Source organism: Filicampus tigris, chromosome 3, assembly GCF_054856515.1.
Source record: "Filicampus tigris isolate MCC_2025a chromosome 3, RoL_Ftig_1.0, whole genome shotgun sequence".
In the NCBI taxonomy this organism is placed as follows: Eukaryota; Metazoa; Chordata; class Actinopteri; order Syngnathiformes; family Syngnathidae; genus Filicampus; species Filicampus tigris.
Genome location: NC_141219.1, coordinates 12,008,658 through 12,027,813, shown reverse-complemented (window position 1 = coordinate 12,027,813; position 19,156 = coordinate 12,008,658). Strand labels below are relative to the sequence as shown.

Genomic DNA, 19,156 nt, shown 5'->3' with positions numbered 1-19,156 from the left:
TGGAGTTTGCATGTTCTCCCCGTGCCTGCGTGGGTTTTCTCCGGGTACTACGGTTTCCTCCCACATTCCAAAAAACATGCATGGTAAGTTGATTGGACTCTCTAAATTGCCCCTAGGTGTGATTGTGAGTGCAGATGTTTGTCTCTGTGTGCCCAGTGATTGGCTGGCAACCAATTCAGGGTGTGCCCCGCCTACTGCCCGAAGACAGCTGGGATAGGCTCCAGCACGCCCCGCGACCCTTGTGAGGAGAAGCGGTATCGATAATGGATGGATGGATGGATAAATAATATGAAACATAAATAAAGCCAATAAATTAACATAAAAAACTATGTACAATAAGTTGTAAAGAATCAAAGTAAACATTGCTCTTTATGCGCATTTGCTACTGTTGCTTACCTACAAGTGTGGCTGTTATGTCTTTAAAGATTATACAACAAAGGAACATTGCAGCAGAGATGTAAGCTTTAAACTTGGCTAAAGTGAGGCAGTCAGTGTGTGCAATGACTGGGCGAGAGCTGTGGCCGGTAGCAGCTCTCGAATAAATGTGCATTCTGCTTCCGCTCGTGGGAAAAAAAAGTGACGTGAACAGCCTCAGTGAGTGTGTCATCCTTACGAGGGTGTTAGATTGTTGCTCAGAGCTGTATCCGTTTAGACTCTGTGCTAGCTACTTGCTTTATAATCTTTATTTATCCACAGCAGATGGGGTCTGACTATTTCCAGGATCAACAAACTGATAATACTTGTATATTTGCTATAATGACGACACGCCTCATCTGTGTGGAAGTAGTAAGAATTTTATTATAGAGCAACAAAGGATAAAAGGAACCATTTTAACTATTTGAGAGCACAGAGGAACTCAATCTAAAATTGCGTTAAAGCGTTCCATCATAAAGAAAAATAAAAATAAAAATGAAAGTCCGTTCATCCGCGTTTGCCACATTAATTTTAGTATTTCAAGTTTTGGGCCTTGTCCTCTTCCTGAGGGGTTTTTTCCCTAAACATGTCCAGTCTTCGTCATCCAAGAGCAAGCTCACAGATCTACCTCCAGAGCCTCTCTCAGGTAAGTTCACATGGCTTGTTCCCATCAAAAAACTGCTGAAACTCATTCATATGTTGCTTGGAATACAGGGGGATCGTTCAATTCGTCTTACATCCCGCAGCCATTGTTCAAAAGGGTAATAATCATGTTAATCGATGCCATGCGGGCGGACTTTGTATTCGGAGCCAATGGTCACGTGAACATGCCCTACACGAGACACCTGGTGGAGAGAGGCTCAACACTTAGCTTTGTGGCTAAAGCTAGAGCCCCAACTGTCACCATGCCCAGGCTCAAGGTAAGTTATAACAGTGGTTCTCAACTGTGGTCAACCTTCATCTTCCTCTTCTTCCTAAGCCGTGACCCTTTTTTTTTTCTTAGTATTTAAAGAGGAAGTCAACCCAAACATATTTTCTTCTCAAGAATATGTTCTATGCAGGCCCACTAGATGAAACACGGCATTCTGATTAATGTGGAATATGAGTTAAGCAGCCATTTTGTCACATCTGTCGACTGAAAATGACATTGCAGATGCTCATGGCTCAGCTTCAGAAAACAGGTGAGCTGTGATTGGTCGTTTCCTAAGCCCTGAGCAACTGGGATGTCATTTTCAGTCGACAGAAGTGACAAAATGGCCGCCCCAAGAGATGGCTAAAAACGGTTGGATTAAGTCTTATTCCACAAACGTAATGTTTATCAGAATGTCTTGTTTCAACTAGTGGGCCTGCATAGAACATATTCTTGAAATAAATATGTGTGAGTTGACTTTCACTTTAAGAACAATAAATGTTGCTTAAAAATAGCCTTTGAAAATATATCTAGAGTACGTTGAATTTTTAAATGCAGTTTCAAAAGAGCTTGACATAACGCCAATGTTAACCGATGAGATGAGCTGCACTGTATTTGTTTACAGAGTAGCTAGTGAGTAGCACGCAAGTGAGTAAACATTTCCTGACTCTTACCCAATATTGTAAGTTCTATGTGGGACCTTGGTATGTCTCTGTACTATTCGGAAAAAATTGGAATACAAATTCATGTAACTTTTTACTAGCTGTGACGTGGTGAGGTTCATGACTGGAGTCGGACATATACAAAAGATTAGCCTACTGGTATATTTCAGTTATGACCTTGATTGAAACCTTTGTATTAATCAAGTTCACAATTCAATTTTTGAATACCAGTATTTGTTTTCATAGCTTTTAATTATAATTATTATTATTATACTCCGTAACCTTCTACTTTGGCCTCCAAGTACCCACTTCCCAGCAGTGATCTGTGATCGCCCCGGACAACTTTACATCATCTGCAAGTGGAGATGTAGTCACAGCCTTACAAATGTACTGTCAATCTGCTGCATGGACTCCAGCCATACAGACCCTTGCCTCCCCCGAGCCAAATATAAAAGGAATGAATTGAGCCGCTTCCATTCCAAGCAAGGCGGACGGGTTGACACAGCAAAAACGCCAGTTTCTTAGTGTGAGCATCTGCAAAAATACCAAAAGAAAGAAAACTCCACCCAGTTAGACGGCACTCTGGGCTAGACTGGCGCTGGGCATACAAATAGGGCCCCAAGAGTAATTCCGACTGTCGACCACAGAAATGAGATGTTTTTTTAAAGCAGTCTGTTTCGCCATGCATCATTAATGTAAATGAAACATTTCCACTTTTCCAAATGACTAGTCCCTCCCAAGTAGTTGCATTTACATGATGCAACTAATTGTACAGCATCTTTAAACACTGTTATTTTTCTGAAGAGAATGACAAAAAACATATCCATCCCCAGGCTCTTACCACTGGCAATATCCCGGGCTACATTGATGTGCTGATGAATCTGAATTCCCCAGCCGTATTTGAAGACAATCTTATTTGGCAAGCCAACACAGCAGGGAAAAAAATGATCTTTTATGGAGATGACACATGGTTGCGCCTCTTCCCTGAACAATTCATGGAGTATGATGGTGCATCCTCCTTTTTGTCTGACTTCACTGAGGTAAGTTTGTCAGAATTGTCACTAATAATTAGCTAAATTAGGCAAAGATGTGTGATCATAACATTTGCGACCCTCTCAGGAAAAAGGGTCCGAATGTCGCAAAAGTTATTTTCGCGTAATTGAAAAGAACAGATCGAGTGGGCAAAAATTTTGATTTTGAGATTTCTCCCAAAAAATACCCTGCTTCAAAGTATCTAACTATATTTCCCAGCAGCCCAGAAGTTCAAATTGTACTTGAAGTGTATAAAAATAAGTCATTAGTTGATAGCCATTTATGCCCTCGCTCCTAACGTCATTAAATGTACATAGCAGCCAATAACAGTCGAAATACACCAAATGTCAAAAATATACATATACAAAAATGTCCAAAATATATGTGCCTTTTTCAATCTAGTGGAAGAAAATTTGATTGTTCTGCCTGTCACTGTTCATCGCTGGCATAAATGGCTGAACAAAGATGCATTCAATGCAGTAAATGAATGATAACGTTGTATTTTATTGTATTGTATAATATTGTAACACATAACCTCTATATAAAATAAAGTTGGGGTATTAAGATTTTTTTATACGTGTTTTGTTAACTATGTACTGCTTTGTTGTTTTGTCTTTTGTCTTTATATCATGCAGGCTGACAACAATGTGACTCGCCACTTGGATAGCGCGCTCAAGAGGGATGACTGGGACATTATGATCCTCCACTACCTTGGCATTGACCACATTGGTCATATCTGGGGACCTCACAGTTCTAAACTGAATGCCAAATTGTTGGAGATGGACGATGTTCTGAAGAAGATCCACAATGCCCTCAATTCAAAGGTAAATGACACCAAATGGTAAGTGATACCAAACCTCCTTCTTGTCAAACATCATTGTCGAGTTTAATTAATTATTGTAAAAGCTGTCACGGTATGACAACATTAGCCAATAAGAGACTGTGGCTAAGAAGGCGTGTCCAAGGGATGTCACATGTCACAGGGCGGCTCTCACAAAGGAGATCTATTGTAGTTTCGTAGCCGGATTATCTAACTCCAGTTAGCAACAGAAGTTAAAAAGAAGGAATTAGAAAGTTGTCAACTTCAAATTAAAGGCGAAGTCAACCCAAACATATTTTTTTCAAGAATATGTTCTATGTATGCCCACTTTTTGAAACAAGGCATTCTGATAAATATTACGTTTGTGGAATAAGAGTTAATCCACCCTTTTTTAGCCATCTGCGGGGGCGGCCATTTTGTCACACGCCCCCTGAATGGCTAAAAGTGGGTGCATTTTGCTGCTTAACAAATATTCCACAAATGCAATATTAATCAGAATGCCTTGTCTCAACTAATGGGACTGCATAGAACATATTCTGGAAAAAAATATGTTTGGGTTGACTTCCCTTTAAGTGCTATAACGGTGGTTTCTGAGATGTGGACAGCAAAACACTTTTGCAAGAAATTGATGACAGATGTTTTTAAAATATCATTGAAGACAAAAATGGTCTCTGGGCAAAAGGTCACATTTCTCATCCAAGGTACAAGGGGCTGTTGCCGAAGAACCACTAAGTGGTTAGTTTGTACTCATGCTTGAAGGGGGAGTCATGATGGACAAGGTAAACTGAAGCCCAACTGTTGTATGTTCCTGTGTTGATGGGCAGTCGAAAATGAAAGCAAACTGAGCATAGTGAAGTTTATTGAGGGAGCATTGTTGAAAATACTGCAATGCTCTACATTTTGCTCTAGAAATTGGTCAGTGGAAATGTGAAGTTCCTGTTTGGTCTGTCCCTTGTTTGCTCTCACCAGTTCTCATCAAGGCAACCTGTTTTAATTGTTCAAATGTCATTGTAGAACAACAGACTTGCTTCGGTAAGACTCCAGGGGCATTGGAGTTTACGGAATCCATTGTAAATCAAATATTGATCACACAAATGTGTCATTCATTCGGGAGAATAGATTCTCAAGGGCACTCGCTACAACCAGTTCATAGTCTACATTTTGTAGGGTGACTTTATCCCACGGATCACCAGTCCAAAGACAGATGAGGTGGGAAGTCAGTTTGGTAAAATCTTGGCAGCTTTGGGAACAGAATTTCTCATGTTCATCCTGCCACGGTCAAAATAAATATGGAAGTTTCAACTGCTGGTTACAGTACGTGAGAAGATTAGTTTAGCTTAATGCAAATATGTACACTTCATAATGAAAAGAGAAAAAAACACAGATTTCAGATTGGTTCTTAATTGATTATGGATGTTGTCAGGGGAAGGATCGTCATTGTTTGTGTTTTATCTATCTAACTATTTATCTATGAAATTTGTGTTTTCCATCATTGCAGCAGGCAGGAGGATCTTCGCCCTATCTGCTGGTTCTGTGTGGGGACCATGGAATGTCAGAGTCCGGTAGCCACGGAGGTTCCTCAGAAGCAGAAGTCAATACGCCCCTGGTGCTCATAAGCCCTGCTTTCAAGAGAAAAGGTAAACAGATCAGATCATATTTAGTGCTGATATCCGCTATTGCTGAATGTGTAGATATTTTACCTCAAAAGTTTGCTCCCAAAGAAAGTAATCCCTCATGAGTAGCGGAGAGTATAATGATAACATGGCGTGTGTCAAGAGCAAAGCGTCCACACAATATTTGATTAGAACAATAATTGAATATTTTAATTCAGACGTATTAGTCACTCTAACGCTGTTTTTTTTACAAAAAAAGGCTTTTGTACCAGCCTTTTCTCACAAAGAACAAATCCCGGGCCTGCAAAAGTTAAGGCAATGCTACTGTATCCACACCATTCTTAAAGTTGGCCCCAGGCCTAATCATGGTGAAGGGACTTGCACTAATACTACCTGCCACCGCGAATGGCTGGTTTTTTATTTTATCCTTATGTCTTGCAACAATTTCCAGAAAGCTATACTTTCAAACATTTTGTCAAGCTCATAGTGTCACTTGTTGTAAGTGAGGAAGTGTATGCATATGAACTCATATCCACCATTTACTTCTCTCTGTGGGTTAAAAAGATATACTGTAGCTATAAAGTGCAGGAACAGTCAAGGGAAGGATTCAGCAGAGAATGTTCTTTCAGAATGGTGCTACTCCGTACATCCGTGCGTAATGCAAGAATGATTTATTCACTGGGAAAATGTCTGCTGACATGGTGCGATTGATTAATGAATTCAAGTCAAACACATTTGACTTTATCCAGGTGGCAGCAACAAACATGCATCGTAATTAGCATTGTGACTTTAAATATATATTCTCTGGTGGGATGTCATGTAATAAGCATGCAAGCTCATAACAGTCACTACAAAATGGATCGATTGCCTATGTTGAGGAGTTAACCTCGGGAAGTCTGACGGTGTTCCAGCGCACAATATTATTGTGTGTCGTTCTTTCATCCATGAGACAAGCAAGTCTATTAAAATGTCTGCAAACACTTCACATTTTGAAAAAACAGACTCACATTTTTATGTATGATGCCGATGATATGTTTGTGTATTTTGTCCTGTCATTTCAGTGGGGATGAAGAAGCCTGATGAAGTTGAGCAGGTTGACCTGACTCCAACATTGGCCCTCTCTCTGGGCCTGCCCATCTCTCAAAAGTGCGTGGGTCATGTCATCCCAGCCATTTTTGAAGGAGCCTCACTTCGAGACCAGCTGCGCTTTCTACAGCTCAATGGCCACCAGCTAAGCAGCCTGCTCAAAGACAACTTTCCTGACTATGGGAAAGGTAAATTAGAAGTCAAGTGGCTTAAATTTGATGGGCAACATAAATATTTTCTTTCATGTTTAACTAGACCAATTTTACAAGGCATATTATCAAAATTGTCTATTTAATTATCCATATACCAATTGTCTATTTAATTATCTATATACAAATCAAGTCTCTTGTAACTGTTGGAATGAACACAATTTAGTGCCCGCTATTTAAAGCTACTAGCTATTAAAATCAGGCCATGAATGAGGGAAACCTCTAAGTTAGAAAAATTTGCCACATTTTCCTGAAAAGTAAGGGTAGTAACAAATCTATCAGAAAACCTGGTAGGTAAACACAAAGACGCCGCACTAGTTTGGTCCCTTTATTTTGACAAATTAAGACCACTCATTCACAGAGCTGGGCATTTTACTAGAAATTGAGCTTCTCTTATTTGTCATCCGTCTTCAGAAACACCCAGTTAGGCGTAGCGCACTTAGCAAATACACAAACATGCCGAACTAAACCATTGCCTCTGCACAAAAATAACGATGGGCCCCCTTTTACGCTTACGCCAAGCGCAGACTACATTCTGTCACCAAATTATCAGGTCCCATAGGGCGAGGCTGCTTCCGTGCTGGCACGCCCAGATGAGCACAACACGGCCCCAAACACACTAGACTAGATTTGCACTGGCATGAAAATGAAGTTACACCCATTTTTGCAGTGAGCGCACTGGCACCAGTCTACAAAAATAGGGCCCATGAAATTGGTCTACTGGTCTCTCAACACAATTGATTAAACTAAAAGATGCGGGCAGCTTTATTGGAAATGGGAAATTTGCCAGCCAAGTTTGACGATTTGTTATGGCTGATCAACAATCAGACAGAGGAGATGAGTGAACTCAATCGCATTGGACTGAGGAGGTGAGTGAACTCAATCGCATTGGACTGACGAGATGAGTGAACTCAATCGCATGTTCAATAGGATTTCGAGAAACTTTGCATATCGGATTCCAATGTGGAGAAGTCGACAGCTCGTCTCGAAGAATTCATCGCTAATTCAGCCAATTGATGCCCATCGAGAGCACTGAAAGCACTCAAGCCTGACTAAATTGTTGTCGGCCTGTTCCCAAAACAACTGATATTTGGGACTCTTCTCCTGGATGTTAATTCCATGCCGGAGCCCCCGTTATCTTCAGTCTCCTGTGTTCCTGTTTGTAAACCAGCTGAGGGTCTTCTCCATGACAACGGGAAGATGTGTTGGTGTGTGTTGGGACAAAAGACAGAGACTCACGCGTACACACTCGGAGGATCACGCAAAGGAAATACACAACCCTATCTATCAATGCCTCTGGTTGGCATAACCCTCAACCCCTCTCCCTTCTTCTATAATGGCACAAACATTTTCCTTCAGGATTTTCTGGTAAAGAGTAGAATTCCATGAATCACAGCAAGTCATCCAGCTTCTGAAAGAGAAAACCAGGCCCAAACCACTACCATTTTTATGTTTGACTGTTGGTATTATGTTGTTTTTCTGAAATACTGTGTTACAGTTATAACAGACGTAACGGAACACACACCATCGAGTTCAACTTCTGGCTCGTCAGTCAATAGGATATTCTCAGAAAAGTCTTGGGAATCATTCAGATGTGTTTTGCAAAGGACAAGCCCGAAAGTTATTTTTGGTCAGCAGAGGTTTAAACTTTTGATCTTGGAACTCTGCCACGGATGCCATTTTTGCTCAGTCGTTTCCTCATTGCTGAGTGATGAACAACACTGACTGGAACTGAGGCAAGAGAGGCCAGCACTTCTCTCTTCATTGTCCTAAATTCTTTTGTGACCTCCTGGATGAGTTGTTGCTGTGCTCTTGGGGTTATTTCTGGAGGCTGCCCACTGTTCCATGCTTTCTCAAGTTGTGGATAATTGCTCTCACTGCGATTCGCAGGAGTCCTAAAGTTTTAGGAATGATTTTGTAATCCTCTCTAGACTGATAGATGTCAATTACTTTATTTCACAACTGTCCATGAAATTGGATCATGGCATGTTGGTACAGCTTTTGAGATCTTTTGACGTACTTCATTTTGTCAGACAGGTTTTAATTACCATGAGGTGATTTCTTGATTGAACAGGTCTGGAGGTAATCAGTCAGGGTGTGGTCAGTGAAATTGAACTGAAAAATGCCATAAGCCACAGTAAAATCATGATTTAACAATTAGGGGGACAAGTACATTTTCACACACAGCCATGTAGATTTGAGTAGTTTTTTCCCACTTAATGAGTCAATAACCATTTAAAAACTACCTTTTATGCTTACTTGAGTTTGTTTTGTCTGATGTTTAACTCCTTCACTGCCATTAACAAATTTATTGTCGTTTCACAGTCCAGCCATTTAATCCCAGGAACTCATTTATATTGTTTTTCAATTATTTTCAAATATTAGGGTAGAAGAGGGTCTGAAAACGCCTGGCAGTGAATGAGTTAAATTTCTTTGACGAGCTTAAACAAAATGGGGAAAACTATGTAAAAAGTAAGAATTTGGGAAGACAGCAACTTTTTCACAACACTGTAGTTATGTAATGCACTTCTTGATTACCATTTGTAATGTGTAGCTGTCACATTTTTTATATGAACAAATTACATGTATGTTGTAAGAAATTCACAATTTCTCTCCGTCTTGGATTAACATCAATTGGTCTCTGAGGTCTCGGGACTTTGGACCAGACTTTGGTGGGTTCAACCGATTTTGTTTGCACACAACAGCGACAGCACATATTGCAACTTTAAGATAATGACTCCAATTGCCATCATAAAATATGCCAATTTCAGTAAACACAGCTCCAAATCAGTAGTATAAAATATACTGCTTTTTTTTTTTTTTTTTTTTTTATCCAGAGGCAGGATTTGAAAACTACTGCCTGGCAGAGAGGGCACACGGCAAATGGATGAAGCACTACCTGGAGGGAAAGACATCAGAGGTTTTGGCCTACATGGGCAAGAAGGTCCTGAAACAGTATTCGGAGGCTCTGTCCTCTATGAGCTCAGCCCTTAGGAAACAGCTGGGCAAGTACGACGTGTACTCCATGACTGCAGGACTGGTCTTCATACTTCAGGTAAGGACCCAGGAATTTTCTTTCAGTGCATTTCTGTCAAGGAGCATCATGTAAGGGAAAGTCATGGTAGATTGAAACCTCGGAAGTTGAACACAGTCTGCTGACCACATGTTTTTGATTAAGAAAAACAACACCTTTTTGTAAGACATAGTATCAAATGTAGTATAAAAGCATAACAAAACAACAAAACGATGCAACTGGTTGTAAAAAAAAAAATAATACAAATAAAACTGGGTTAATAGTGGTTTTAAACCAAAAGTCACCAAAAGTATATTATTGATGTGTGCCTTTGTGACATGGCCGAGTGAGTGATGGCAGGAGCTCTGACTCCAGCTGGGGTTAGCCAGTTACCATGTGACTGCTCAATGTGAGCTGAAAAAAACATGAAAGGCACCATAAATTCTACTATTGTATTCTATATACTATACTATTTTTATTACAGGAAATACTGTAAACAGATATGTCAGGGTCAAACAGTTCTCATCGTAAAACATTGTACATGCACAAACAATTTATAATTGGTTTCAGGTTTCTTAACCTTCCGAAAAAAAAAATGATTCACCAATTTTAGTATTAAAAGTAAAAATAACACTTCTGGAAAAGTAAAGTTAAGACTATGATGACGAGTTTATTTACAAATGTGATTCAAACGTCTCTTGACATTCTTAATTGTCAAACAACTGAAAGCTCAAGTTACCCACTGGCATGTATAAAAACACAAAACATTGCATTAGATGCTTACGTAACTAACAAATGATGCCGGGAGGACAAAACCATTTTTTATTTTAAACTGGATGAGCAGTTTTACATTCCATCACAGTAACTGCCAATGAATATACAACATAGTTTTGTTTGAGTAAGACATAAATTGAATGTTCATTCACACATAACAAACACAACGTTACATACAGTAGACACTTATTCAAATACGGATGTAATTGCTGTAACCTGTCACCATTTTATTGTACTAATATAAGCTTTTACTCTGTTTCCCCCAAGCTCCTGTTGGTCTTATTTTTGGCCATGCCTGAAGCCCTGAGTGGCTCAGCAGTTGTGGACCTCCCAGTCATCTCGGCCCTGCTCTCCTTGCCTTTTTACCTCTTGTGCATGCTGCTTGCGACCGTACATGTTCTGGTATGCACATCTAATGAGAGCTCCTGCTACTTCTGCAGCCTCGCCTGGGCTCTTGTGTTTGCTGCTATCGCCTTTTCTTCAGCTGTGTCTTGTTTGCTGCTCTCTATGATGACAAGAAGACTCCCTTTGGGACCAAAGTTAAATGGGAAGGTGAGTCGCGTCTTCTCAAGTCAATCGAAAGAAAAAGCAACTTAGGGTGGCACAGTAGCTGTTTTCTCAAGTTGAGCCATGATTGGTCGTTATCTGAGCCCTGAGCAACTTCGATGTCATCTTCAGTCAACAGAAGAGACAAAATAAACCTTGAGTTAGCAAAAAACGGGTGGATTTCTCATATTCCACAAACGCCATATTAATTAGAATGCCGCGTTTAGACTAGTGGGCCTGTATAGAACATATTCTGGAAAAAAAAGTTTGGGTTGACTTCCTCTTTAAAAGTTAAATGTTTCGTTCTTTCACAGGGACTGTTGAAGATCAGTAGAAGAAAATGGTCAGAGTTGGATGTTTTGCTGCTGGCGGGCACAGCCAGTCACGTCCTCAGTTTTGCATCCAGCAGCCTCATCGAGGAGGAGCATATAACCTGGTATTTCCTGCTCACCACCCTCTGCCTCGCAGTGTTTCAGGATGTGTGTCGGAAGTACTTTAGAAAAAAGAGCGGCTCAGGTGAAGAAAAGGAATATGGCCTCCCCTATAAGGAACACCCTAAGGAAGAAATTTGCTCTGAGAAATGGCTATCTTTAGCCACACCCCTCTTTGTTTTGCTCTGCTGTCGACTGCTGCGCTCCCTCAACCATACAGGCGTGCAGTGGGCTCATCTTCCTGATCTGGGCCAATGGCTTAACAGGTAGGGTTGAGCAGTATTCCACAATTGTAAATATTATGTCTTTCAGTGTTATTTTGACCGACTATCTGTAACGTACAGACAGACAAGTTGATCTACCAGGTCAACGCCGCCCATTGCTTTGTTGTATAGCTCCACCACTTATGGACGTGCACCGTCACGAATTGGGCTTTCTTTTTGTCCCACTGTTGAACGCCATCCATCCTGCCAACACCAAAAAAAGCTGGGAGGCCAGTATGTTGCCATACCACTTTACCATTGCCACTTTACCATCAACGGCTTACAGACTATAGAGAAGGCCGGGCATAGCGAAAGATTCTTCTCTCAGCCAACAGCTCCAAAAGATTGTACGTAATAATGTATTCGTCAAACAACTTGTTGTTGTTGTCTTTGGTGATTTGCTGGCTAAGATCCACTTCCAAGCTCCAGCTGCTTTCCTGCTTTTGGGATAGCTCCATTGTTGTGCATTGGTGCCGATATAAACGTTTACATAGACGGGAAAAAATGGGCTTCCGACTATGCTTAGTCCAACTATTTTTTTTAATTTTCCCGTCAATTGTTTATCGCCTACAAAATGTTCGTCTGTTAAGGCGGATAGGCGGACTGGTCCATCACACATTTGGGGTATACCTGTACTGGTTGAAATATTCATATGTGACGCCACTTTATTTCTTATTTGCTGGTTACTGTCATCTCCTCCTGTCTTTCCTTGTCCGCACCCACATCATCTTGTTACGCTTTTTAACTACACTACACTGTCTCCTCAGTCTCAACTGCCACATCAAAATTTTCAGGAGTACCTGTAACCTCACCACTGAATCAATGAATCTAGTAACAAAACATATTAATTTGGACATAGTAAAACTGCATGTTTTTATCTGTGTATCTTTTTCTCTTTCTAGTGCTGAGCACAAAGTGGTCCTCTCCTTGCTGTCCACTTTCTGTTTGGTTCTCATCTACTTCCTGTTTCAAAGACAGTGCTCATTGGTGTCCAAGGTTGCTCTCGCACTTGGACTTTTGGGCATCTACAGCTACCGGGCAGCTGTCGGCAATCTCTTGTTTCCCTGGCAACACTCTGGTCAGAATATGTCCAAGTAAGTTTGTATGACCTCGCTGACCATGGCCATTGTGCATGATGGTGTAAAAAGATATTGTTATCTGCTGCCGATAAAAGGATTTCAGTCCATGTGCTATCACACTTGAACACCCAATGCCCCATTTCCTGATGTTCGGTTTTTCACAATGCTGTCATAGAAGCTGATTAAAATAATACACAATTTTATGTCAAATAGTGTTTGCAATAGTGTTTACGTTAACACACAAGAACATTGACTTGGTGCTGGTTCGCTATTGTGTAAATGACTATTAATCAATTTAGTATTCGTGTTGACAGTAATAAACAACTTGAAATGGTTACTTTCTGCACTTTACTGAAATAAAGACGTCTTATAGTCCAACAAATGACCCACATTTGTCATCCTCTCTTTCAGGGGCATTGTCGAAGCACGCTTCGTGTATGTGATCGTTTTAAGTATCCTCTTCATTGGCATAAAGGACATGGTCCGATCCCAAATCAATTCAGCTGATGCCAAATTGAAAAACAGGGGATTATGGGAATTTTACAGTGGCCTGGTCTTGTTGGTTTCACTGCTGTTTCGTACCCACAACTTGCCAGTGCTGTGCGGTTGCCTGCTAGTCCAAACACTTATGGCGCAGTTCATCTGGAAGAAGCTCCACTATAGTGCAGCCCAAACCACCATCATGCACTACTGGTTTGGTCAGGCTTTCTTTTTCTTTCAGGTAAGCAATGAAGAATTTCTTTGTGTGAGAGGACTGTCATGAGTATGAAGTCTTAAGATGAATGGTCTTTCACAGCGGTGGAAGAACTTACAGAAAAGCACCTAGAGAGCCTCAGTGACAACATTTTTTTTGCTTGTTTATATTTGGTAAATTGTGCTTTTTTGTGCTCTTTCAGGGGAATTCCAACAACATTTCAACCATCGACATCTCAGTCTGGTCTATTGGTTTTGGTAACTTTGTAGAAGCTCCTGCCATCTTTTTAACAGCCCTTAATACATATGCAGGGCCAATGCTTTGGGCTTGCCACCTTGTCTGTTTCCTCAGCTCCGAGAGAAACAGGTGAGTGCTAACTACTTACAGTATACTGTGTGGTGGCTCCGTTGGGATTGTGTACTGTAGTATCTTAAAGATGTATCTGAGGGTGCCTTCTGCTACTTTATGATCAGAACATAATGCGCTCTGGTGAGTATATGTTATGCATGTTTTTTTTTTTTTTTTTTTATACATTTCTTGAACTAAAACGTATCTTGTCACTCAATCGAGCAAGCTGCACTGGCTATCTGACGTACAGGGCAGATGCCCGGTGAGCCAGCGTCTTTGGAGCCAATGCGGCACTATTTAATAATTATTTTCCTCTAGTTTATGCCAAGAAACAGGCTCACAATGTAGAGGGAGTAGCCCATTAATCCATTTACTATAAAGACAGAAACTGACCCATTAAACATCAGTGGCAGAGCTACGTGTTTGCTAGGGTTGGTCAGGAGTATGTGTCTGAACTATGACTACAGAATAGACCATTTGATTGATAGCGAGAAAACAACGTGGCTGAAAAGTCATTGTTTATTATACCATCCACTGTCATGATTTCATAAAATAAAATGCATACATAAGCAGAACCTTGCTCAACACACTTGTATTACAAGCAGAAAGAAACCTAAGTAAAAAGCAGCAATTGGAATTGTGAAGAATTATGAGAGATTTTATGTCATTGTGCTGTTTAGATATGACTTGAATGAATGGGCCATGAATCGCAGTCTGCAAAACGTGTGGGCTCTGTTTTGATTAGCTGTTAGCTAGCAAATGCATGAGATAGAAGTACGCTATAAGCAAAGTGTTGCTTTTTACTTGACCCTGCGCGTGTTATGAATGTGTTGCGCAAGAGTCTGGGTATGTGTGCATTTTATTTAATGGAACCCTGACTGTGGATGGTATGATAATGACTTCCCAGTTATAGAGGGCGTTGCGTGCATGCGCAGGGGAACTCGTACACACATGTAGGCCTATATATGCGTGCGTGCGTCGGGCTGATTATTTTTCTGCTAGTCCAGTCCTGGCTACACAAAATATTGTATTTCACAAATCCAGCTTGGAACAATGACGATAACAATCATTTCACAAAGAAAACATGGATAGTGATTCACTGATCACAGTCATCTGCAGATACTGGACGTGTTCGGAAATTCACTCTGACGCCCATGCACTAATCTGTGTGTGTGTGTTCGGAGAAGCGGAGCGTGCTCTCATTCCATCAATATCCGAAGGCAGCCTATGTTGTAAACCAATCAGCAGCTCATGCTTGAACGGTTTCCATCTGCACTGGTGCACCGTCCCCAGTTGGAGCGCCTAGAGCACGCACCAGCCCTCCTTTTTTTAATGCACATTTTAACAACGTTCTTGATTTTCCGAATGTTTGGAGTGATTCAGTGCATGCTCGGTGTGTATTTCACAGAACTCGGGTCCAAGTTTTAGTTTGATCACACTGACACTGTGTACATTTGTTATAGTACCTGAGATTGCAACATGGGCATTTATTTTCCAATTCGATGAGGTTACCACTTTGTTTTTTGTCTTTAATTTTGTCAAAAGGCAGAGCTCGCCCCTCTGATGATGCGTTTTTCTACCACAGGAGTCCGGTTGCAGTCAGCCACGGTTGTTACTGTTGGGCTCTGCTCAGGTCGGTGTCGGCCGCGGCCTTTATTGTTGTGGCGACTTTCATGCGCCACCATCCCTTCATATGGATCGTCTTCTGTCCCAAATTACTCTACGAGGCTATGCACCTGCTGCTCATGGCCAGTGTCAGTCTCATCTTCAACATTGCGGAGTAAAGCCACACCTCTGCCACTTCTTATGGCAGTTTCTTGGCATGTAAGAGAGCTTGCACTGACATTCCAGAGAGAATTAAAGGCAAATTATGTGAAAATGTTTTATGAATACTAAGATAGTAGGGACTCCCAAGGAGAAGGCTGCCATACTGTACTGGACAAAAACAAGTTTGTCTCCAATCAGATCAAAGGAAAACTCAACAGAATTTGGTCCACAGGTCAGCAAATTAAAGCCAGCTTTATATTATATTTTAGCAAACATTTCATCACAGTCTGAGTTCCTTATAAGAGTTTATTAATGCTCATTAGGTGGCTTGAAGGAGCGCGCTTTTCACACAATGCAAGTGCGCTCCCCACATACATACGTCACACATACTGAGACTTGAGTGACTAGTGACTACGTTTACATGCAGTCAATATTCGAGTTAAGGTCAAAATTCAGATTTGGAATAACCCGTTTACATTTGTGTGAGAGGACGGAGTTACTCCAGCATTTGAATAACCCGATTTAAGCGGCGACACAGACGTTGTGATGCATATAAATGTCATGCGCACTTGTTACTTGCTACGTCAATAAAACACATTATATTCATGTCACTTACCGCAGGAATGAAGCAGCCGATTTCCTCCTTGATCCAAAAGTGTGCTTTTGTGCTACGTCTCTGAGCTTGTTTACCTCTGCTTGTGTATTTCGAGTGGGTTGGCGCCAAACACTGTGCATACAAGCACTACCTGTACTACAAAGACCAAGATTCCTTGCGGTTTTGAGCATGCGCAGAGTGTCACGTGCAATCGGGTTATTCCGATATGCGTAAACATGCGCTCATTCGGCTTAGAAACGGAGTAATCCAGGCATGATATTCTGACTTTTAAGAACCCAAATAAAAACATATTCGAGTTATTGCGCACATTTACATGCCTTTTAAAAATCTGAAAACTGCCAATATTTTGGTTTTAGTAGGGTTATTGACTGCACGTAAACGTAGTCGTTTCCATCCAAGCATTCCTCTGTGACAGTACACAGTGATTCTTTCTGACGCAAATCCAAACGTTCTGAGTGTCCGTTTGATGTTTTTGCAGCAAATTTGCATATCATTTCGAATCACCACTGATTTGTGCACAGCCCTACCCTTATTTAAAATAGAAACAATTCGAACTTGATGCGAATGTTACAGTCAACGTGTTATAGAAACAATTCGAACTTGATGCGAATGTTACAGTCAACGTGTTGCTGCGCCTCATCCTGGTACACACCTATGCAATTTGGCAGTGGATTCACAGCTGACTGACAGGCAGGACACAGCAGGTGAGGCTGAGGGAAACCACCGAATCCACATAGTGCGGCACACACACACCTTCAACTCAAGCCCTCGTTTGCATTAAAATCAAGGTGGTCAGAGTGCATGCCGTATATGACATTGTGGAAGCAAATAGACTCGCTGGCGTCCGTGCCTGATATTGGCAGGTAAACTGCCAGATCTCTCCTTGCGGATGATTTAGTTGGCCGCGCATGTGAAGGGCAATTAGAAAGCCGTGCATCTGTGTGACAAGGCATGATTGCTGCCATGGCTATCGTCACAGAAGGAACCTGAAGATCATAAACAAGAAAGGCCACAAGCAGTTTGTCCAGCCACACCTGGTCTTCCAACATACACCACCATTATTTTGGGTTGAAAGTTGAATGCGCTGACTGCTGAGCAAAATGCAAGTGAGGTTTGACTAGCAAACATTCACACACACAGCGCAAGCTTTTAGCCATTTCATTGAAGTTTATGGAGAATATTACTTGACAGTATGTGGTTTACAGGAGACAGAGATAGCCTAAAAGGCAACCCATACGACAACAATAGAGGTGATAATACAGTACGTATTAAAAGTATCTACGGAAATACTGTGAGAATCCACATACAGACTCAAACCACCAGGTCCAACAACTCCTGGGAATATGACAGACACAGAGCCACCCACACTAGCCAAGAGCACAACCTTTGAAAGAAGCCGGGAAAGGGGGAGCAGGATAAGGGGCTGCAAATCGGCACACCCCATCATCAAAGGCCAGGAAATGTGGTGCCCTCTGCCCAAAGCCACCTCATTAGGAGACCCACACAAGGCACTCAAGAGGCAACGGTGGATCTAGAACGGCAAATACTGCAAAGTGCCATGAGTTAACTTTTCTTATAAATTGATGCTGTATAAAAATAGACCTGACTTGACTATTTTAGAGCCCATAAATAAAGTGTGCGCTTTTTGGGAGTCTGACCTTTTTTCAGCAACAGCACCAACAGTGAATGTCGGCCTACAGTTAGGACAAACATTGCATTCACTTAAACTAAGGCTCAAAGATATTTGGACATTTCTCTTTCAAGACCATGTTCAACCATTCAAAGATCAAATTGATGCATTGTCATTATCTTTTAAAACAGATTGGATTAACGGATTGCCACTTTTAAAGATGGTTCATTTTACTGGACCGCTCTTTTCACAAATAAGCCATGCAAAATGTTTTTTTTCTCCAAATCAAATTTGTGTAATTCTGGTTAGAATTTTATAAGCACACCACATGGTACACTACATGATTATCTCATGACTGGTATTATATCCATAGAGACAGTGTAAAGGAAAAAAAAAAGGTAACAAAGAACTGATAGAAACTAAATTTTTCAATATTTGATCATCTTGGAGAGGGATGGTATGGAGGTAAAATAGGCCTAGAATGGTAACATCAAAGTATTTCAAATAAACGTAGCAGAAGCCCAAATAAAAACACATGTATGTGTATAATACAACAGGTGTATCAGAAAAGTTCCTGGAAGGGTGTCACAAAAGATACATTTTCAGTCCAAACTGCAAAATTTTTCCTGTTGACGTAATCCCCTTGGAGTCTAAAAGACTGTCCCAGGGGGAAAAAATATGTCACACGGAATCAAGCCAAGTGAGCAGTGAGGGTGTTCCAGCAGGGCAATTTTCTTCTCGGCTAGGAACTGTACGATGCTCAGTGCATTGTGAGCAAGCACATAGTCATGATGAAACAAATGAAACAATGAAACAAAAAAAGTGAAGCAGCCACAAGTTGTCCTGCCAACAAATCTTGAATCCTCTTGCTTGTTGAGCCTGCAAATGCCACAGGATCTCTTTGCAGACGGACTAGTTGTATATATACATTCTGTACACACACATGCGGGTGTAGGAGCCAAGCCCTGCTGTAAATAGCCCCCTCGAAATATAAGTGCCTATATTAATAGATGAAATCATAAATATGCCACAAACTGTGATCCCAAAACACTTTACCAACTCAAACTCACTATACAACATTAACCAGAAATATAAAATGGCTTACAGATAATTGGATGGAGAAAAAAATGCACAAGTAACAAGATAACTTGACAACATAACTTCTGCTAACAACACAGGTCAAACTTAGCTCCTCCCAGACATACAAAGATCTCAGTCTCTCAGTCGAGATGAACCACTTCAACATACT

The 19,156-nt window shown here is 41.0% G+C and overlaps 1 protein-coding gene across 1 annotated transcript; it reads left to right on the top strand.

The window, feature by feature from the left end:
- Nucleotides 1–266: 266 nt before the first annotated feature.
- On the top strand, nt 267–17,928 carry LOC147149928 (GPI ethanolamine phosphate transferase 2, catalytic subunit-like). The gene is made up of 13 exons (XM_086025314.1): nt 267–1,060; nt 1,129–1,334; nt 2,820–3,026; nt 3,654–3,842; nt 5,337–5,475; nt 6,513–6,725; nt 9,584–9,801; nt 10,801–11,085; nt 11,394–11,776; nt 12,676–12,867; nt 13,264–13,573; nt 13,749–13,912; nt 15,480–17,928. Exons 1-13 carry the CDS (start codon nt 910–912, stop codon nt 15,676–15,678), a joined length of 2,856 nt encoding a protein of 951 aa, XP_085881440.1. The 5' UTR covers nt 267–909; the 3' UTR covers nt 15,679–17,928.
- The last annotated feature ends 1,228 nt before the right edge of the window (nt 17,929–19,156 follow it).

Bases quoted from the DNA above. Each gene is read 5' to 3' on its own strand.
- LOC147149928 (XM_086025314.1), top strand. From the start codon at position 910: ATGAAAGTCCGTTCATCCGCGTTTGCCACATTAATTTTAGTATTTCAA. The intron at 1,335-2,819 runs GTAAGTTATAAC...ATCCATCCCCAG, and splicing joins TCACCATGCCCAGGCTCAAG to GCTCTTACCACTGGCAATAT. The intron at 12,868-13,263 runs GTAAGTTTGTAT...CCTCTCTTTCAG, and splicing joins TCTGGTCAGAATATGTCCAA to GGGCATTGTCGAAGCACGCT.